The sequence below is a fragment of the Eumetopias jubatus genome, unplaced genomic scaffold (genome assembly GCF_037043125.1).
Source record: "Eumetopias jubatus isolate StellerSeaLion01/CBP00866 unplaced genomic scaffold, mEumJub1_p1.0 scaffold_6, whole genome shotgun sequence".
In the NCBI taxonomy this organism is placed as follows: domain Eukaryota; kingdom Metazoa; phylum Chordata; class Mammalia; order Carnivora; family Otariidae; genus Eumetopias; species Eumetopias jubatus.
This window is the reverse complement of record NW_028274812.1, coordinates 128,774,516-128,797,128: the sequence shown is the minus strand read 5'-3', so window position 1 is coordinate 128,797,128 and position 22,613 is coordinate 128,774,516. Positions and strand designations below refer to the sequence as shown.

Sequence of the window (22,613 nt, the reverse complement as noted above, 5' to 3'; positions counted from 1 at the left end):
GGCAGCACAGACAGAAGGATCGGCGAGAGAGGAGAGTTGGTGCATTCCAGAGACTCGCAGCACTAGGGAGGTTGAGGAAGCGGAGCTGTCAAAGTTATTTTTCCAGTGCAAAGAGATTATATAAACATGCAACATACACAGGACCACTCCCGGAACATAGTACCTGATGAGCATCTCACAGAAAATGGCCCCAAGCATGTATTCTGTGCTATGGTACACGCGCTCCCGCCTGCCGGCTAACTCCCAGGTAGAGTTCCGAGGCGGAGAAGGAGATGCATGCACACCTGTAGGCCTCCCTCGCTGCTGTGAGGACCCCACGCAGTGAGTGGAAACATCTCCTAGCTCTTCGTTTGTTCCTACCTGTCCACCCTCCGTAGCAAAACCAAATGTGGAAAGTCTACCAGTTTTTAATGACCTTAATTAAGGGACAGCACCAAGGCAGCACCAACAACGCCGAACTTATCAGGAGCACCGTCTTCTCTCCACTCAGGTTGAATGAGGACTTAACGACTTCTTCATTATGTGCTAAGACCATGAAGCTGTCTGCTGAGACCTATTTAATTATCGATCCAGTGGCCAATTTATTACTACAGGGACTCAGAAATTCCTCCGACAACCAGGCCGACAAAATCCATGGTTTTGTGGCACCCAGGTCAGATGCACCTCCCTCCTTACGCCGGATCTCTGATTACCGTGCCTGAGCCAGTGGATTCTGGCACCTAAGCCGGCCCCTCGAGTATGTGACCAGACATATCACCATGTCCACCTGTGCCCATCAGTCTGAGTCACCTGATCGATTCAGGGAGCTGGTCCTACCCTTGCCATGGCCACACCTGTCTGGGGCTTTTGGCTCACCTAACAACCATCTACACTTCCACTGACATCATTTCATTGGTTTTATTCTGATTGTGCCTTTTAAGACAGGCACTACTTGAGTATCTCAAGAAGTTTCAGAAAGAAACAAATACTTATGGTGTGAATATAAAATGTATCAATAAATGATTTTTATACATTATCCACAAGTTTAAAGGACTCCTGAGATATACACACCAACGTCTAGGCTTTATTCTACAAAAAAACTGTACACTCGTTTTCTTGATTCATCCCAAAAGGGAGCGTCTATTAAATGAATTCTGGTATAAAGTCTTTAAGTATAGAACGCTCAGTTTCTTTAAAAAAAAAAGTCTTGATCTCTGATTACTTCCTATTTGTCCCAGTATATTCTAGGCTGTTTCTCTTCATTACTTAGCTTTATTATTACAGTTTATTATAGCTTTCACCAAAGAACATGGGTTTTCAAGTTCATGGTAGAACATATTTAAGATGATCTTAAAAAAAAAAAGTCGTGATGAATTCTGGAACCAAACCAAAGTAACTATGCTAATCTCAGATTGTTCTCCCTCTTGGGCCCTTCCTTAGTTAGTTAGCGTGGGTGATGGAGAGCTCACCCTAAATCCTGTGAAAGGCCGACTCACTTCCTCTGGTGAGCAAAAGGGGGCTTTGGGTGTGCTCTACCAAACCTCCACTAGGGGGAGTGTTTTAACAGGGCAGCCCGTGCCCTTCAAGTTCTAGCAACTCCAACTGATTTTTATTAAGTGATCCTTGGCAACAGCAGACTTGGCCTCTTCTCATTTCCTGAATATCCAGCTTCTAACACCAGGTCCTATTTTGATCCCCTCCTTCTTCAACCGCCTACACCTTCAAACGCAGGTAGCAGAACAGATGGCTTTTCTAAGCAATGCCACCTACCTTAAGTGGTAATTCTCTGTCCCTACCGGTCCCCTCATTTGTGAGGCTAAACCTAAGAAAACTGCGTGAGGAAGCAGGGATCCTGCGTGTACTAGGAGATAATAAACCCACAGCTCCTCCTACAGGGCAAGAGACTTTCATGTCAGCTCGACGATGAAATATCTACTGCTTCCTAGCAATTCCATGTTCCTTAGCTGATGTGACCAACCACCAATCTAAACACCCAATCGGCCTGGCCAAGGGCACAGCTGGTGAGGAAGCTCCTGTCTGAGTTTCGCCTCCCCAGAGCATTTCCTGTGGTGCCGGGCTTCTGGCTGGTAAGGGTGGCCGCCCGTAAGGAGCAGAATAAAACGTCCGTGTTTCTGCTGACTTAGAAAGTCATGTGCAAGCGCCCACAAATACGAAGGCTCCCACAGGCATCACCTGAAGAAGAACCACGAGTATCCCCCAAAGACAAAGTGGGCTAGGGAACCTCTCTGCCCACGAGAAAGTGAACAGAGAGCTTTAGTTCCAGGACCGATGTGCCCCTTTAAGCCAGAGCTGTCCCTGTTAGGATTCCTTGAGTGGGTGGGTGGGTGCGGGGGAAATCGAGGGTATATTTTCTTTAAAGAACTTATATGATTAAAAAAGTCAGACTTATGTTATAAAACATGTTTAGGGACTTGAAGCTGGGCATATAAACCTAGAAAACCCCTCAAGAACTTCCTTGGTCATTTCCTGTTTTTTTTTTTTTTTTTAAGGTCTTCCTCTAAAGCCTCACTTTTAACTTCATGGGAGGGAGCCCTGAAAGCAAGCTTCACCCCACACCCCTGCCATGCTCACTTGGGTTTGCAACTCTCCTTGAAATCACTGAACTCCACCTCCCTGACCCCTTCGTCCCCCCCCCTCTTTCTTACTATGTATGGATTGTGACCACAACGAAACCAAACATTTATTTTCTCTTTGCTGGTTTCACATTACAGCTTTCAGTGAATTTTCTTTTTCCAGAGGCTTTGTCCCTTAAAGAAACCCTACACAACGTCCAGGGCAGGGCAGAGGTAGGGCTCTGACGGGATGTGGCAAAACAGAACTCATGTAACTGCAAATTTAAAAAATACACCCAACAATGTAAAATTTGGTGCTGAAGCTAAGATATATAGTCTGATTAGCTTTGGGCCTGCAGGCTCCTACAGCTGTGCCCCCCCCCCCGCCCCCACCATGGCCGCAGGAGGCCTGGGTTCTGGGCTCACCCACAGGCTCAAGAAGCTGAATGCAAAATGTGCATCTAGCACTTGGTTCTTACTTGCCTGCCATCTTGGGAAACCGGCGGCTCCCCTTGACCTCAATTATCCACTGCTTTCCCTCTTTGGGGAACACTATGGGTAGAATCACATAGCTGCTTTCTCAAACCAGGCTTCGAGAAAATGTTTGGGGCTACCAGGTGACACAGCAGTCAGTTGTTAAACATTAAGAACGATCGTTTGCAGCAAATTCGAGCTCACCAGCATCGCTGTGGGTTTCCTGGGGATGGAAGAGCTGATCTCTGACTCATGGGGATCCAAGGTTCCGGATCTTTCTCTACCCAAAGATCCCAGCCAATTATGTAGAAATGGAAGCTGCGGGGAGGAGGTGGCAAACTGCCTTACGTTTTTATGCCCTTAGAGGGTTTGATCTTAACCAAAGAGCCTGGGCAGTTCAGGGGCTGGCTTGTTTCACTAGGGCTTGGGGGAAGGCATAGGGAAAAAGCAGAGGGTCTGGATCAATTCCTCTTCCTAGAAATGCTACCCATTCAGATGTGCCCCTCTCCCCCTGTAACTTAGATAACGACAAGGGGGCGGGGGCGGGGGCGGGGGGGGGGCGGCTCCCAGACAGCAAAGCTTCCCACCCCCACCCACATCTGAGGGAGAGAAGCACAAGCACACAGTTACACCCCTGGACAAACGCCTCTGGGGAGAACCTCTCTGGCTTTGAGCAATGGGGGAAATGTAAAGCTTTTGAGATCTGCGGGACTGAATCCACACCTGTTACTAACCCATGGCCAACTAACTAGTCATGTATGTAGGTAACTTGCAGCAGCCAATTTTCTGATCTGTTTGGGGGGGTGGAGTGGGAAGCACAGAACCCTAGCACTTGGGAGATGCTGGGATGTACTGAATAGAGGACAGGAGTGAATACAGAAGCTGTAAGGGGAAAAAAAAAGGTGGCAGGAGACGCACTGAGCAGCCGTTAATTGCTCTGTAGGGGCTGGAGGAAGGAAGCGCGTATCAGCACATGAGAATAATACCCGGATTCAGGTCAAGCAGAGATGTGATTAAAGAAAGGACATGCAGAGTGCTTTTTCAAACAAGACGAGGTTTTCTACTGGGAAGAGAGTTGCTGAAGGGAAAAACACCCCCTCCCCACACACCCCTCCCCTGTGGAGGGCTGGGCATCAGTACTTCCTGAAATACCCTGACATCGGAGGGAGCCCATCCCTGCTCTGTAGGATGCTGCAGAGGCTGGGCTTTGAGAAAACAACACCCCAAACCAGTGGGGTTTCATATCCTTTTTAGATGTGATCCTACTGAGAGCTGGAGCTGCACCCCCAACCGCATCTCCCACCTCCAGAAGGGCCCCCGCAGCACGAACAGGGGTCTGCTGGGAGGGCCCCAGATCTGCCCTAGCAGCTCAGGAAAGCAATCTAGGAACACTGTCGGTGTTTCCCCAAGCCCCATCCTGCTGCATGCATGCTCCCGGTCCTCGGCAGGGCCCACTTCTACGGACCGCCTGCCGAGTCCGACAGAGAAATGGGAGAGGCAGCTGGCCGCGCTTGCACACACGGCTGGGGTTCGCTACCACGCTAGCAGAGCTCTCTCTCGGAGTTGCCCTCCTCTGTCCCTCTCCTCCTCTCCGTCACCCGGAAGCACACTACCTGTGCTATCATGGGGTCCAACATCACTCTCTTTTGACTGGGGGATAAGCCCGTTTCTTCTCAGGGAACAGTTGGTAACTCCATGTTTGCGCAACTGGTGGCGTTCACAGTTAGATTTGGTAGAAAAGAAGGCATCGCATTTTTGACAAGGGAAGGGTTTCTGACCTGAAGCAGGAAAAAAAATATATATTTATCTGGCTTTCTACTGCAATGAAAAAGAAAAAGTCGCTTTCCATTCATTCTCCTGGGATAATTGGCATTTGCTTCCCCACCCCTTCCTTTCACACACACACACACACACACACACACACACACACACATTAAAAAAAAAATACCGGTAACATCAACAACTCAAATGATATCTTCCCTTATCCTGAGTGAAGTGGGATGCTAAAAGTTAACAGTGAAACCAGGACGTTTAAAACAACAGTATTACAATTAAAAATCTTAATAACAGTAACAAAAAAAAAGAGCGAGTAAAGGGATTTTGGAGCACAGTAAGGAAACACCTACAGTCTGTCACAGAGAAGCCACCTCTTGGTCATTTCTGGCATGGCAAGGACTTCCGACGCCGGGAAATCAAACCAGCATCTTGAAGCCCGGGACATCCCCGGGAGCCGTTCCCCTCTCCCTGGCCCACGGTGGACCCGAAGCAGAGAAACGCGCCTCCTGTCCGACCCGTTGACAGTCCTACGGTGACCTTTGCCCGTGCTCACTGTGGTCCTAGCGGGCTAGACGGAGGCGGCCTGCTCCTTGCCTTAAAGGTTCTTTGTTCCCCTTGCTCTACGCCCTTGCTAGTAGTACGTAGTGACCCACACAGGCCCGAGTCTGTTAGGGGATCAGGTGCTCTGGGCCCCAGACCTGCCTGTGGAGAGAAGTGGCTGAGCAGGCCTTACCTCCACCCCACTCCACCATGGGGTAACTCCTGAGAGAGGAGTTCTCCGCTCTGCGTTGCCCTGTCTTAACCTTCCATTTTGATCTTTTTTTCCATAAAGACAGTATGTCAAAACGCAGACTAGGCTCCCCTGTAACTTGTCCTGTGTTTGCGTGGCCGGAGGTGCAGGGAAAGCCAGGGCGCAGAGGGAGGGAGGAGGAAAGAGGGGGGGCCAAGGGAAGGGGTCAGGTGAGCTGGAGCTCTGGAGAGAGAAGGTGGCAGTAAATCATTTACTCCATCACTGGGTTCTTCTGTTTTCCCCCAAGTGCTAAGGTCCCGGTTTCTGGTTTTACAGGGTCACAGACTTTGTGTACTAACAAACGCAATGGCCAAGCTGCAGCCTGGCCTCGTAACCTTGGGACGGCCACAATCAAACGCCCGTGTCAGGAACTGGCTGCAAAGTCAACCAGCACAACGCCCTCGGAACACCAACCCCGGGGGCCCTTCAGCCTGGGGGGCTGGGGGGACGACCCATGGATGCCCCATCTCGTGCAGGTGACCAGCCCAGGCACTCACTGCGAGCGGAACCCCTGGGCCAGGTGCCCGGAGCGGGTGGGGCTCAGCACAAGGAGAAGGGAGCAGGAACACTGTGCACCGCACAACTCCAGGGGGCGCCATTCACACCAAGCACGCTGGGGCATAGCCCAGCACCGCCAGCATCACTGCCCCACTGAGTTCCAGCATCAGCAGCCATCAAAGCGAGGGGCCATCCCTTCCCTGAGCTGCAGGACCCTTTCAGGTGATGCTTCGACATCAGCGGTGGAACTTTCTAAAAATACAGATGCCTGGAACCAGCAAAGACCATGGAACGAGACATCCAGAAGCCCTGTGTGTGTGCTCTTAAGGAGCCCCACATGGGGCCTACAGGATCAAGTGCAGAGCAGAACCCACTGACTGCTTTCAAGTTTCCCTCCACAAAGCTCAGAGAGTGTTTTCTGCTAAGTTATACAAATGACATTAAAAAAAAAAAAAAAACACGCTTTTGCATGAAGACTGGTTGTGCTTCTTTTGTTTTGTTTTTGGCGTACGCTTCAAATTATTCTTGCTTTTCACTGAAAACTGAACATAATCTTTCATAAAATTATTTGGTCTTTATTTTAAGTATGAAAAATAACATCTTACCGTCCAAGATCAAATATCATAGCGTCTCTGAGTCAGGCCAGACTGAGAGGGAGAGACCCAGCTGGGAGTGAAACCAGTCAGAAGCTGGAATGATGAGGAACTGTAGGAGTCTTGATTTTAAATAAAACCACCAGTTCCTTACTTCTTCCCATTACATGGTTCACTCTGTGATTTTACAGCTGGGTTTGGGCAGCCAGGCTCACGCCCCACAATGAAGATTCAGATTCTTGTGCTAAATTCAGACGACCCAATGATGTCAGAAGGTTCTCAAAGTGACAACAGGAACCTCTCAAAGATGCCCCTCTCACTGCGAAAGCCTTACACTTACGCATTCACTCAATCGTTTATTTTGACTGCTGTCTGACAAACAAATCTTATATTGTGAAGAGCGGTATGCTCTCTGGAGTACATGGACCCAGAAAAACATGAGCCCCTCCAATATTTTTTTCATCAGACGGGTTTCCCCAAAACTTGTCGACTGGTAATCTACAGGGTAAGTATCACATGGTTTCATTTGTTTGGGTGACTGCCACAAGCCACCGCTCTGGTGGGAGCGTTTCTAAAGGTACCTGTAGCCACAAGGAGTGCCCTTTGCACCAAAGACGGCCTCCCTCCACCTGCAACAGGAGCCGTGAAAACCATCAGCCAGCCAGTTTCCCTCCCAGAGAGCAGGCAGGAAAAGAGAGAAACCCTATACTATGTGACGCTATCTGGCAGGCACGGGGACCATCGGGAGAAGACTGACCAGCAAGAGTAAGTGGGATCCCTCGGCTCCCCATCTGCAGACGGCTTCCCGCTCTCTGCTTGGGACAGAGGTGCATGCAGGGCTGGCTGAGTGAAGATGGCCAAGGCTGCCCCTTCAGAAAGGCAGAAGGAGCCAACCAGCACTGGTGTCCAAAGCACTTTCCGCGCGGAGGCCTGCACATCGTACCGATTTCAACTCACGCGGACTGCCTGTGAGCAGCAGGTGGGACAGGCCGAGTGCAGAGGACCTCAGCCCTGCAGAGAACAGGCACTAAAACCAACTGGGAGAATCCCAAAGTGTCAGAGCTGGCGGTGGGGAAGGTGGGAGGCTCAGCCATCCCAGGGTCCTGACCCGTTCATTGGAGGAGGAAGGTGAGGAGGAGCAAACACGGGCTGACTGCATTTTCTGTATTCTCTTGTGGCCTCAGGCTTGTGGCCTAAATGAGGGGGAAAAGGGAGGGACAGTGGACTGTCCTCTCCCAAAGGGGCAACGCCACTCAGGCAGAGGAGCCAAGGAACCAGGAACCGTCCCTGCTCCCCAGGACACAGGCTAGAAGGAGAGTGCAAGGAGGGAGCTCAGCCGTGCACAGAGAGCTCACCAGGGAAGATGAAATAGGATGGCAGACGCCAGCTTCCTCCTGAGCCGCGATCCCGAGAACCTGAGCCACGGGGCCCTCGGCCGCAGCAAGCCCCACCGGTCTCCCTAATGCTGCCCCTCCAGGAGACCACGTACGGATGTTACGATCCCTCTGTGCATTTGCTAAGAGGTCAGGAGGAGGCGGACTCTTGAGACACAGATGCGGTTTGCCTAACAGCGATCTAAACCTGCACACCGCTCGAAGCTTTGGGCTGGAACACAGCTAGAGTTTAACACTACTGCCCCCAGCCCCCAAAAAAAGAGGAAAAAAAGAAAGCCTCTTTTCTGTAGAATGCTTTTTCTTTATGGGGCCGTTTCAGAGGCGTGTTTAACTCCGTCTTATTCCAAGGTTTCTGGAGGGAGCATGTCCCAGAAAGCCAGGCAACCAAACACAGCTGGGGGATTCTTCAACAGCAGAGTGTCTACCAGGAAAACATCAGTCTGTGGGAAGAGCGGGTGGGTCAGATGGTTTCCCAGGCTCCGTCCAGCTGGGATACGCGATGAATGGAAAATGTCCTAACACGGCACCAGGCGCAGCCAAGTGCTCTATGAAACTATGCACCAGAGGTGAGGCTGAGACTGTCCCTGCGAGCTGAAGCAGGACGGCAAAGGCAAGGAGCTCACAAAGCCCAGAGGGCACCAGCTTATACAGCGCCTATGCGTGCGGCTAGTACCGTCCCACGGCCCTTAGGGCTGATTACTAGGATTCGGGTCCGTATCTGTGTTCCCCTCCTCTCCAACCCCTTGCCAGTCCTCTGCACCAGAACATGGCAGAACATGTCAGGATGACAGGGGCAGGCACACACTCTCTACGTGTCAGCACAGAAGCAGCTACACACCCTGACCGTGGGGCAGCCGCAGCGAACGTGACCCTGGCTCTGAACTCAGGCTCAACCAACTCATGACCCACCCCCAGGACTACTGGCTGTTACTCATTTCCTTGCTTCAAGATGTGAACAACATCGCCCTCATGGGACAGTCATGAAGACTAGCTCTGGAAGGTCTCTCCACCAACCCTGAGTGCTCCCCTCAAGTCAAGGCCGGCAACCCTCAGCAGGAGGGCATGGCAGTGAGAACACGGTCGGACAGGGTGTCATGGACGGGGCTGCAGCAGACACAGCCACCCAGGGTCTAGGAACGGCTTAGGGAGAAGGGGCAGAACATGTTGATATTTACGCCCACCCTGCCCTACTCCATCTTCGACAGACCTCCCCCATTTTCCTTGCCTGGTTTCAGAAGCTACGAGACTTTAAACTGACTAGGACATTTTGGCATTCAAAAGCCAGGCGACTGAAAGGATGCATTCAGAAGTGGGAACTTCTGGCAGGCACGTGCAAGACATGGGCACAACCCTGGAAAGGAAATACCAGCCACTCCGGTCCTCCTAGGGAGACTGGTGGTTTGCTAGGAAGAGAAAGTCCAGGAGTAACTGGCCTCACCCTCGGACAATGTGCACGCTCTCTACTAAGCACAGGACTCCCAGCTGCGGGGAGGGTGGTGGGGGCGGCGTCAGGGGCGTGCAGAGAGTAGGGCATGGCAAGAGCCATGCTCCTCGTCAGATCCAGCCATCTGCTTTCTGGAAAGTGGTAACAGAAGTACTCACTTCTCCAAGGGCTCTGCAGCTGACAAGCAAGTGCCCCCCCAAAAAGGGTAGCAAGAGCCTGCTGTGCGGGGCACCTCCTGTTTACGATGCATTTTCTTTTCTGAACTGCTTTCTTCAGAGAACTGTGACTACTTTGTCAGGCTTACAGGATTTCAAATGAAAAGGACAGTGTGAAAATGTAGCATATACTTCACAAATCTAGAAATTCTGTTCAGTAGTGGAGTCCTTTGTGGACAGGCGCTCCTGGCTTGCTGCCACCTGAGTCCTGGATTCGAGGCCCCACCAGCCCAGGGAGACCCCCCCGCCCCCGCCACCCCGGCCCACTTGCTCTCCCCTCCCTGTTTCCCAGGGACTGCTCGGGGACCAACCTCCCTCACTAGTAGAACAGCCTGCCATGGGCTCTTGGAAGCTTCTGTGATGATCACCCCTTCCGAATGAAGCCTTTCCACCTGGGTACAGAGCGTGGCTCACACCTCATTCCCAGGACCTCCCCCTCGCCAGTCCTAAGCCTTGTAAGCCAGATTTAGCAACTAAAAACACTTCAGTCTGAATTTCAGATAAATAAATGACAATTCAGTATTAGTCTATCCCCACTACTGCATGGAAAAATACCTACACTAAAAGTTATTTGCTTTTTATCTGAAATTTAAATTTAACTAGCATCCAGGATTTTATCTGGCAATCCTGTATCATACAATTCTCTATTGGGTTTTAGGTCCTACCCATTAGTATTCGGGTGGTAATCTCCAAAAGGCTAAGGCTCTCACCCAATTTACCTTCAGTTCAATGATATAAACCCTGTATAAATATTCAGTAAATTAGAATTAAGAGGAGAGTGTATGGTCATGTGACTATGCAAAGTACCTGGCATAAAATTACTTAAAATGTACCCTCTTCAACTTCTCTTTAAAAATCAACATATAGAAACTAACACTTGAAAAATACTTGGGGCTATCTTTTTGGCAATTTAAGTCCAAACACTGGACTTAGAACATGATTATATCTGGGTGTTTCTCCGGAACAGCTGTTGATTTTAGTATAAATAAATTAAAAAAAAAATTCTACCCACTATTTGTCACTGATTTTCCCCATAATTGGGAAGCTGGGATTGCCTTAGCGAAATGAAAGAGAACTGTGAAATTTGCAATATTCCCTTTAAGGATATATGGAGTCAAAAGAACTTCAGGGAACATTCAACATATTAAAAGCTGCTCTGCAGAATGGGGGATGCAGTTTCTCCTGCCAAAGCAGCAAGTCCACCGTGGCTGATCCCTTAATACCAACTTCTACTTTTCCCTCACTGCCTCCTGTGGGTCACCAGGTAATCTTGCTACATCCTGAAGGGATGAGGTGGATGAAAGTCCGTGATCCAACGGGCGCAGGACCCTTCGCACCCCTAAACACCTACATGTAACACCTGCCTGCACCAGCAGCCCTTCGGGGGCCCAGACAGCGGGAACAGGTGATTTTGGTGACAAGGGTGCACAGGGAAGAACTCCCGGCCCCACCAGGCAAGCCCCCTGCTTCTGAGACTGAGGGAGAAGCTGAAAGTGGGGTCGTGGGGAAAGGGTTCTACGCTTCCGAGCCTGCTCCCCGTCCCGCTCCCCGCCCCTCCCCGGGCCAGAAAGGCCACAGGCTCCCCTCCGGGAAGTAGCACTCCTAGCATGGCGGGCCCTCTTACCAGTGTGTGTGAGCATGTGCCTCTGGAGGGAGCTGGCCCAGGGGAAGACCCGGGGGCAGTGGGGACAGTTGATCTTCTGCAGGCAGTTGGCGTAGGAGTTCCGCTTGGCCCTCAGCAGCTTGTCTTCGGGAGGGCTGCCCTGCTCTTCGTCACTGGGCCCGTGGGGGTCCGCGGGGGCTCCGGCCACTTCATCCTGAGCATCATCCTCTGTAGTCTGTAGAAACGGACTGAACTTGTTGGTGTCCGTCGTGGCGAGCATCTTCTCGATGCTGGCAAACTCCCCACTGGAGTCCAGGTCCACCCCACCGCTGCTGGAGCGGGGCCGGCTCCTCATGCCCTTTTTCCGGCCCCTCTTCTTGGACAAGCTCACTGGTCCCTGCTCGGTGGGTGAGGCTGCCTCCGGGCTGTTGGCAGGAGGGGATGGGTCGCTGGATTCTTTTGGGCTGGTGGTGTTGGCGGGGGCGGCGGCAGCCCTGGGGACCGCGCTTCCTAAGCTGTCTGGAGCTGTGCTGTTACTGCCAGTGCTTGTGGGCCCCGGGTCGGCCACCTTAGCTTTCAGCAAGGTGGGGGCCGAGGACACGGATGAGATGATCTGGGCGATGGAGGCCAGTGGGGGCAGCTCTTCGGTCACGGGGGGCTTTGGCAAGAGCAGCGGGGGCTTGGGGCGCAGCGGCCGCAACACCGCTGGGCTGCTGATGAGGGTGGAATTGCCCAAGATGGGGGAGCTGTTGACCAGAGCTGACGAGTAGATGGGGACAGCAAGCTGAACAGAGCCCTGCAGGGGCTGAGCGTGGGCTTCCAGAGTGGTGGCTGTGGAGGCCCCGGGTTTTTCCAGGATCCCGCTGGGCCCCAAGCTCACTGGCAGGGTAGGGCATGGCAGAGGACAGGGAGAGGGCTGCTCGCCTCTCCCTGGTTCCTGCTCAGGCTTCTTGGCTTCGCCGGGAGCAGTTGCATCTTTGTCTCCTTTCCTGAAGTTCTTGGGGATGGACAGGTCAATGGGCTCCATGGAGCAGTCATAGGGCGCCGAGGAGGAGGGGCTCAGGAAGGAGGGGACATTCTCCTGCTTCACCTGGACGAGGGCCAGGCCCTTCTGGGAAAAGTCCAGGGGCTCGTTGAAGTCCACCGTGAAGTTGCTGGCGGGCTCCAACTTGACGGAGACGTGGGGAGGCAGAGGCTGGGGGGGAGCCCCGTGAAGAAAGCCGTTCTGCGGCTCCAGGAAGGGGGCCAGGGGTTTACGTTCGCCGAAGGTCCCGCCACCATCCTCGATCCTCCCCGAAGCCTCGGCAGCCGCGTCGGCGGGGCTCAGGCCATCGGCCGCCAGGACGTAGCTCTCGATGTCGTGCTCGGGCACGTGCAGGTGCTGCTTCAGGATGTGGTGGATGCAGTTGCGCTTGGCCGAGAAGGCGGCGCTGCACTCCTTGCACTCGAAGGGCTTGCGGCCCTTGGGGCAGCCGCCCAGGCCACGGCCGCAGTGCGTGCGCATGTGGATGCGCAGCGCACGGTAGTGCTTCAGGTCCTCGCCGCACAGCCGGCACACCGTGTCCGGGGAGCAGAAGGCGTCCACCATCTCGGCAGCACTGCTGGTCACGTACTCAATGTTCTTCTCGATGTCCTTGCGGGTGGCCTTGAGGTGCTTCTTGCGCAGGTGCCGCTCGCAGTTGGCCTTGACGGTGAAGGGGTAGTGGCAGATCTTGCAGATGTAGGGCCGCTCGCCACTGTGCGTGCGCAGGTGGCGGATGAGCGCAGCCTTGTCGGCGGCGATGTAGTCGCAGATGTTGCACTGGTAGGGCGAGATGCCCAGGTGGGAGCGCACGTGGGCGCGCAGCACTCCGGAGAAGGCGAACACCTGGTTGCAGAAGCGGCAGGGGTAGAGCACCTTGCGCATGGCTGGCGTCTTCTTGCCGCCGGGCCCGGTCATGATGGCCTTGAGGTCCCCCTCCGTTATCTCCTGCTTGATCTTGGCCTCCATGCTCAGGGGCAGCAGGGCCTCGATGATGCTGTCTTGCTCCAGCTGCGTCTTCATCTCGGCCTGGCCCGGCAGGTCCACCCGCGGCTGCTGCAGGAAGAGCTGCGTGGCGGTGTCTGGCTGGGCTCCGGCCGGGGACGGCAGCAGGTGGGCACTGGAGGCTGCCTCCATGGGGCCTTTGAGGAGCTTCAGGGGCGGCGGGGGGAGGCTGGGGCTGATGCAGCCCGGGGAGGCCTGTTGGGCATTTAGGAGAGGCGGGGGCGTGGACGTGGCCACCACCGTCCGCGGGGTGACCAGGGGCTTTGGCTTCAGAGGGGGCATATGTTTGAAGATGGCCTGCAGAGGGGCAGCAGGGGCCTTGGAGAGAGGCGGAAGACTGATCTGAGGGGGAGCGGAGGCTGCCATCTTCAGAATCTGCTGGATGTCGGCCAGCTCGATGGCCGACTCGCCAGAGATGGGCTTGACCACAATACTACTGTCGGGCTGGATGATGAAGCCCTTCTGGAAGGGCTGCAGGGACAGGTGCTTCATGCTGTCCTTGGTAGCCGGGAGGACCGTGAGAGAGCCGCCCAAGGAAGCAGCTTCGAAAGGAGACAGACTCAGCATGTTGGTGCAGCCGGGGTCCTGAGGTAGCTGACACTTGAGTGTCTGGAGCTGTATTGCTTGGTTGTCATCCGGCAAGGGCTCCTCGGCGGGGGCAGGCCTGGCGTCTTTGGTGTGCTGCAGGCCCAGCAAGGCCAGGAAGACCTTCTGGTCCAGGGCGTCCCCAGGCAGGGTCTTGGCCTGCAGCCTTTCCCGTCCCTGGTCTGTGGCGACGTGGGTCTGCCTGTGCAGGGCGAGCGAGGAGAGCATGGGGAACGCCTTGTCACATGTATCGCAGATGAAACGGTGCTGCTCACTGATGCACCTTCGTAGGTTTGTCTCACACCAGGCCTGCATGGAAGCCGGGTTGGCAAGAGCAAGGGCATAAAGAGGATTTAAAAACAATCACTACCCTGAGATGCAGAAAGTATCTGTTGTATAAGCTGCCCCAGTCCCCAGCCTTGGCCTCCCCCCCTGCTTGCTAATTCCTGTTCTGGACTGAATCAGGAAAACCCCCCAAAGCATCTCAAGTGTCATCTTGCTTGATGAATGACATCAATCCCTAGGGTATCTCCAAGAAGCAATGAAATATGGTTAAGTAACAACAGCACAAAGATAGGATTAATTCTCTTTTTAAAAATGGCGTCCTGGAAAACTAATGGGCTGGGGACTTCCTACCACCAGTGGAGAACTGGCTACCTTCGTTGATTGTGGGAGAAAGGGCATTGCCTGGGAAGGGGCGTGAGGCAGCGCCACCTGGGGGGAGGGTTATGTGAGTGCATACATGTGGGTACATACGTATGTGTGTGTACACCTATGGAATAATTCACTGAACTTCAGGATTCTGTGCCTCAAGAGTTTCCCTGTTGATATCCTCTATCTCAATTTTGAAAAAAAAAATAGTTTCAAATAGTTTTGGCACATGTTTTATAGGCAGAGAACAAATATGGTTCAGGTTAATAATGACCCCAAACATTTTTAATAGAAACTACAACATTGGAAAATATTTACCTGTAATATGAATATTAAAGAAATACTCAAAAAAATACAAATTCAATTCAGATAGGGCTGGCGTAGGGGTGGTGAGCAATTCACAACCTTAAATCCAAACGCCCCAAGAATGGGCAAAAAGCACAGGTAAGCTAGACACATACTCATGTTAATAAGAAATTCAACACAAAATAAAAGCCCGCCTATCCCTCTCAGCTTAATGACCCAATGAAGATTGAAAAGATCAAGCTGAATTTCAAGAGAAAAGGTTGTGATTAAAAAAAAGACAAAACCCAACTGACAACATTTTAAGGAAGGGAAGCCTCAGGGTGAGGGGGTCTAGTCCAATGACGTGGCCCATGGAGGTGGCTGCTGGGTCCACAGGCTGAGCAAAATACCTGAGAAATTCGAGGAAATTTCCTACAGGAGAAGTCAGTGAATCCTAAGTCATGGAAGCCAGCAGGGATGGAAGGGTTGTTCTGAATGAAAGGCCTTCCCATGGAGTCCCTGGGAAGTTGTTTGTGGACAAGTGCGTTGTGGCGCAGCAATCCTCGATGTGTTCGAAAGGTTACGCAGCAAATGTCACATCTGGCAGGAAAAAGGAAGAGGATATAAGGGAGCAGCCAAGTCAGAGTTTCCACTTGTCCAGTAGCGCGCTACACTTTGTTGTTGCTTCAACTGAAATAAAAATGATAGGACATCAAGAAGCCACTCTGTTCGTGGTTAGCACCAAGAAAACTCTTCGTTTAAAAAAAAGTTATATTTTACCAATTTCTGGGTATCCTCATCTTTGCAGACAGAACAGGTGTGTCCAGTAAGTTTAGCCGGGAACCTAAAGCCATGGTTGCAGGCTTACTTTGTCTTACCTGAATTATGCAGCACACAGCGATCATTTCAAAGGTTTTGCTCCCACCCTTGGCTCAATGGATTCTAATTATCATAAATGTTTAAAAGTCAAATACAGAATCTAGAGCATCCCTGATCTCTAATGGGGATGAAATGATAGTCAAATTTCTCCAAGTGAATTAGTAGCACATGACAGTGACTATGTATTCAATTCTGATATTATTACCATCCGTTATCTGAAAAACAACCGTGGCTCCTAGACTAGGAGCAAGGCATCCTGCAGGGGCACACAGCTCGCCCTAGTAAGCGGGTGGGTATCCTGACTTTCATCCTACAGATAAAAACACCGAGGCTCAAAAACCTTACGCAACATGGCCGAGGTCACACAGCCAGTACAGAAGGAAAGATAGAACATGAAACCCGTTTGCCCTCCCGCCCACACCTGTTACGACGCTGTCACCTTTCCCTTGAAAGACTCCCACGGATGCAGTCCATCTAAAGATCAGCACCCTCCACCTCAGAGATGACCTACACCTTAAGCGTCACACCTGGGTCACACAGATGTGAAACAAATGCATTTTATCATTATTATTTACTTACTCTTTTTTAGAGGGGGACAGAGAGAGAGAGAGCGAGTGAGAGGGAGGATGGGGAGCAGATGGAGGATGGGGAGTGGGGGGGGGAGAGAGGGAAAGGAGGGGGTGGAGGGAGAGGGAGAGAGAGAAAATCTTAAGCAGGTTCCATGCCCAGCACAGAGCCTGACGCAGGGCTTGATCTCGCAATCCTGAGATCAGGACCTGAGCTGAAATCGAGAGTCAGATGCTTAAGTGACTGAGCCACACACGTGCCCCCAAATGCATTTTATGATGCTTCCTCCACTCTTTTGTACCAGTGTCACCTTCTGGGTCTCCACTGAGAACCATCCTAACGACCATCCGATCATTACGGTATTATCAATAGCCCCTAGACCTGTACTGGATACAGTACCCACGGGAGCCACATGTGGCTATTTAAATTAATTAAAATTTCCTCAGTCACACTACTCTCATTTCAACAGCGGCCTCAGGTAGTGCAGATCTAACACATTTCTAGGTTTCTATGACCGCAGAAAGTTGTTAGACAGGGCTGTGGGCCTAGAACCTTTCCAAGTATTTGCATGTACCAACGCATTTGTTTCTCACAAAACCCCTAAAGCAGGTGCTAGTAGTGCTCTACAGGGAAAGAACGTGGGACACCGAGGGGCAGAGCAACCTGCCGGGATTTACACTGCACACACCTTAATGGAAACTTTCTTAGCTCTGAAATTCTTCTCTGTTAATAAAGAGATAATAAATCACCCATGAGGCAGCTGAGCTCATTTTCCTCTCGCGCTGAAACAAAGAAGTACCAAGTACGTGCAACTCTGCTGTCCTTACTGCGCTGTGGCAGGCCATGGCAAGCGAGGTCCTGCTGTATGGCCACCTCTCCTATCTCCAGGGCCACCCCGGCCGCATTTCGCCATCGAGATTCCTGCCATTGTTCCATTAAATTTGGAATACCGGGTTCCCGCGAGCTGCTCAAAACACAAAACTCTGAGGGAACGGTGCTTCGGCTCACCAAGCATGACAAGGGCTCCAGGGAAGGCAGGGTCACAGAGAACCCAGGCTGCCTTTAGGTGCTGACAGTGCTCACGGCCGCGGGCCCACACAGCGCTACTTCTTGCACCCACCCCCCTCCCCCGCAATCCCTCACATGCACACGGCTCATGTTCAGGGGGGCTGGAGGGTGGCCCCCCCCAACCACAGGGAACCCTGGCCAAAGCACCCAGAGGACTAGGCCACAAGGAAGCAGCCTGGCTGCAGCTGCTCCAGTGTGCCACGCCGCACATGTGGAGGGGCTGTGACCCCTGGGGCCCCACGGCACCTCTGTCCTGCCGTCCTGGAAATGACGCTTTCCTCTTCTACCGTGGTGACTCCAGTCCCCCCAGACTCAAGTTCAACTGCGCACTCCTCGCCGTCACCACCCCCATCACCACCCCAGTGGTCAGCTGGAAGCTCTCCCCTGAGCTGGAGAGAAATGTCTGGACTGGGGACATTTAATGCCGACCAGACATCGGGTGATAGTAAGAAATCACTGTTACCTACTTAAGTTGTGGTAATATTTTGGTTGTGGTTTTTTTTTTTTTTTTTTTTTGTAAATCCCTTTCCTTTACAGATACGTAATGAAATGTTGGTTAAGTGAAATATGATGCCTGGGACTTGTTTTCAAATTATCTGGGATGGGGGAAGAGATGAAACACCATGGGCTGGGAATTCCTGAAACTGGGGGATGGGTGCATGAGGGTTCATCACACTGTGCTCTCTACTTGTGCATATGTTTAACATGATCCTAATACATGTAAAAGAAAGAACCACCTAAAGAAGAAAAAAAAAAGAGGGAGAGAAACACCTAATTAAAAATGGCTAATGAGAGTGGGCTGACTTTTCGTCTCTTTTTCTGAGCTTCAACAACAACCAAAGCACTATTTGTGGCACATGCAGGTGGGGGGGGTTCGATTTATTAAAAACCCCAGAAGAGACTTACACTGAGTCTCACTCTGGCATGGGTGAAGGGAAGGAGCCCATTTCTCCAGCAAACCTATGGGACAATTGGAGCCTCTGGGAAAAAGGTGGAGGGGCTGGGGCGGGAGGGAGGCGCGGGGCCCAGGGCTCAGGAAGGCTCCACAGCTGGGATTTACATGCAGGCAGAGCGAGCCATACTAGGCGGGCTGGGCAGTCAAGCCTGTGGCCTCCATCTGGCGTAGCCCTTTGTGAATTGGAGATGGTTCTGATTTCCTCTCTCCCAGCCTCTTCCCCTCTGTCCAGGCTTGGCCAGAAGCAAGTGAGGCTTGGGAAGCCGTGGGAAACGGGAGCTGGTCTGTGCCTTTCCTGGAAGGTGAGAACAAGAGGAGGTAACAAAGTCGAGGGCAGGTGCCAAGGGCTGCCGCTCGTGGGCACTCTGCACCTGATGTCCGCACTTGCTCTTTCCAAATTAAGAGTGAGCACCGACTCCATACATTTTGCGCAGAACATTTGCAGAGTGTTTTAAATTCATCTTCACCCGTGCCGGACACTGTCCTGGATGCTGCGATATCACAACAAATACCTGAACTCATTCATCCTAACAACCCTGTGAGAGCGCTAGTTAAGAGTCAGTGTGTGCGCGATCGATCGCACACAGGGGCTGGCCCTGGCTCCCCGCTCAGCTTTCCCTGTGAAGACTGCAGCAGAGGGACTCACAGTCAAAGTCAGGTAAAGGGCTCGAGTGGGGCGTGCATTAAAAAGAAGTCACGCGTCCGTGAACTATTTTATCTAACCTAAAACGTATACAGTCGATCCTCATTACAGGCAGATTCCGTATCTGTCAATTTGCCGACTTGCTACAACGTACTTGAAAAGCCGTGTCACTACTCGCAGGGCACCTGAGGACCCGCACTGAGAGGGGAAAGAGCTGAGTTGCCCGCCGTGCGCGTTCCCGGCTACAGCCGTTCCGCCGTCTTGCCCCAGCCCCTACTGTAAACAAGTGTTCCTCCCACGGTCCACTTAGTGCCACAGTTCTCGCATTTCTGTGCTCTTTGTGGGTGGTTCCGTGGTCTGAGATGGGCTCCAAGCACAGCGCCAAAGCGCTGCCTCCCATGCGTGAGCTCGAAGAGCTGTGATGTGCCTGATGGTGGAACGTGCATATGTCCCACAAGCTTCGTTCAGGCACGAGTTAACAGTGCTGGGGGCTGGGAGTTCCCGGTCCTCGAGTCGGTGCTATTTATTAAGTACGATTTCCTTAAGCAGAAACAAACATAAAACCAGGGTCTGTTATTGATTAGTTGATGAAAAGGTAAGCAGAGGCTCTCAAGCAACTAACCTTGTGTTTCCTCTAGGAGCCACGGTTTAATATTCACTAATTCTGTGTTGGCTGCAATCTTTGAGAACAGAATGACTGGGAATAACGGTAAGCGACTGCACATTCACTCCCCAAGGGCTTACGCTGGAATCTCACTGCACTGAGAGAAGATCCAGGTCTGGGTCACTGCATGGATCATACTTTTTTTTTTTTTAAGATTTTTATTTGAGCAAGAGAGCACAAGCAGGGGGAGCAGCAGGCAGAGCGAGAAGCAGACTCCCCGCTGAGCAGGGAGCTCGATGCGGGGCTCGATCCCAGGACCCCAAGATCATCACCTGAGCCGAAGGCAGACACTTAACCAACTGAGGCACCCAGGTGCCCCTGGGAAGAAAAGTTCTCTTATTTTTCTCCTGTACCCTAGAGACCTTTTGAATACCTTTCCTGAGTCTATTGCACAGCCTGTTGGCTATGAATACTCAATGTGAGGGGTGTCACAAGTGGGTTTTCTAAAAGGGAGGACAGGGTCTCATAATATGGCAATTAGAGCTGACTGCAGCGTGAATTTTTAATGACACCGAGTTTTCTTCACTTCTAACAGGTCTATCCGCCCCCTTCCCCCATTCTCTCGATCACCTTCAAGCCCCTCCCGTTTCTGGCATCTAGGACAGTTTCACACATAATAGGTGCTCAGTAAACACAAGGCTGAATTAACCAGCACAAACCACAAGCTCCGTGTCTCCCATGGAAGGCAGCTGGGGAGCAGTGTGGGACACGCTCGGGGACCAGAGACAGTGGGAGAGGAAGTGGAGGTTGTGCAATCTTGGATAACTTATTTCATCTGTATTGTGATTGCCTGCGGGACAAAATTTCCCACACAGGCCTGACACAGGAATCGCTCCCTCCATGACCTTCTAGTATACTATAGCGAGAATGAAGTGACCGGTCCTCAAATCTGTGGACACCTGATATCCCAGGCCTGGGAGAGCTCTTCCCCATCCTCCTCTGAGCCCCTGACTGCTCTCTCCTCTGTAACATGGGGATTGTCAAGAGTTACTGTCAGTGAAAGAGAATAAAATGCCTGGAAAACTGCAAGGTGCTACTCCAAACTTAACCATGACCATATACTGCTGGGAACAAAACCACCAGGAATAGCCCGTTTCCTGGCCATGATAGCAAACATGAAAATGCAGGGAAAATGAATTTTAATTTCAAAAGGATGTGTTCTCTCTCTTCATTCTCAAGAACTTTACCACTGTCCCCACTGCTTCTGTTTAATCCTTGAGACTCATGGGAGAAATGCATGTTCTTCCTGGTCACCCTCTGTCCTGCACCACCTGCTTCCCCCCCACCCACCCCTGCCACCACCCCTGCTCCTGGGGCCACAGCTCAGAAGAGAAGTGCATGCCATCCCAGCCTGCACATGCACTCAGAGCCTTCTAATAAAATTTAAATAAGGCCCAGAGCCACAACTTCACGCCTCTCCAATTCATGGGATTCAATCGATGCGCTCCTATTTCACTTCTGAAAAGATACAGAATGTCATCTCATAAGCTGCTCAAAAGTGGCAGAGGGGGAAAAAACACACAAAAAAACAAACAAACAAAAAAAAAAACCTGCTTTGAAACCAGAAGCACATTGTGGGGATGGTTAAAAGGAAGAAAATGAAACCCCACAGAAAAACATGGCTTGCCATCTCCCGCTCGGCACCTGTTGGCAGACCTTAAATAAAACCAGTGTGGAAAACCGTCACACAGAAACATTTGGACAGGCCTTTGTCAGCCAGAGACACTCTGGTTCAACCAGCCTTCCCAAGGCCCCAGGAAGAACACTCTGCAACTGTTTCTAAAGAGCTCTTCAGGGACAATGGAGACCATTGTCACTCTGTGGGCAAAGCTGCTCGCTGCGGGCTCTGATCTGCGGGTGTTTGCTAACCTCCCTTGGGCTTGTCAGTCTTCATGAAGACCATAACCATGGGTCGGGTGGGCCCCACAACCCTCCCCTCACATCCCCGGCTTGTGGGATGTCTCCATCCTGCCCTGGACGCCACTCCAGGAACTCACGGACGGTACCACTGCAGAACATGCCGAAGGAGCAGGACTGTACTTTGGAAGTCGTAGGACCGCGGAGCACTGGAGGACGATTTCATCTTGCGTGTGATTTGGACAGTGTGCCAGAGGGAAAGCTTACAAACTCAAGAGATTGCTTTCTGATACCGCAGCAATGCAAGAGGAGGGCAACTTTTCCAAATGGAGAACTTCAATGTCAGTAAGATCAACGCATCTGGGGGAAAGTGTAAGTAGTGAATCCTAGTCACAGGATTTACAGATGCCAATAGAATTCTTCTAAAAACAAAACTTTTTTTCTTTTTACATCACATACTGAAATAAATTACTCTAAGGAAAACAAAATCTCATCAGTGGGAAACACTCCAAAGACAAGGTGAGGTTACGTATCAAACAGGGATGAATGCTAATATGGACATTCGGCCCATCCTCAACTTACAAACACACACCTGTGTATGTGTGAACTCCCAAATCACTCTGCTCACAGAAATAGTGTTTCTGGACTCCAAGACAGTTCACCAGAGCCTGGTTCACCCAGAAAACACCTGAATTCCAGCACATGTCAGCAAATGCTTCTATCAGAAAGAAAACTTAATTGAGAATCCTGGAGATCATACCATTCCCCACTCCCCACCATGTGACATCCCAGCCTCCCGCAGGGCTGCTCGGTCATGGTGGCTCCTATTACCGGGGCTGGGGCTCTGCAGTTGTGGTAGGGGTGGGTGGGAAGGCAGGAGGTATAGTTTCGGGGCATGCAGTCAGGGCTGTCCTAACAGCAGAAGGCCGAAGCAGCTGTCTGCAGCTTATCTGCTCCGCGCCCCCCCGCCCCGCCTCCCTTAGCACCACTTGCACTGTCACCGAAGGGGTATGGGTAGGTGTGAAGCACAGATAGGAGAGGGCCAGGGTGGGGGGTCTTAGGGGAGGGAAATACCTCCCAGCAGTATGCAGGGG

General features: G+C 51.8%; 1 protein-coding gene across 6 annotated transcripts in view; it reads right to left on the bottom strand.

Moving 5' to 3' along the window:
- Positions 1-22,613, bottom strand: part of RREB1 (ras responsive element binding protein 1) — a 175,315-nt gene that overhangs the window by 4,631 nt on the left and 148,071 nt on the right. For 5 of the 6 annotated variants that reach the window (XM_028122858.2, XM_028122856.2, XM_028122854.2 and 2 more), the window contains exons 9-11: positions 15,297-15,486; positions 11,361-14,259; positions 4,640-4,804 (exon numbers count right to left, since the gene is read on the bottom strand). In XM_028122858.2, coding sequence (XP_027978659.1) covers positions 4,640-4,804; positions 11,361-14,259; positions 15,297-15,486 — 3,254 coding nt within the window. The remainder of the gene's footprint in view (positions 1-4,639; positions 4,805-11,360; positions 14,260-15,296; positions 15,487-22,613) is intronic. The other variant, XM_028122859.2, reaches the window with a different exon arrangement.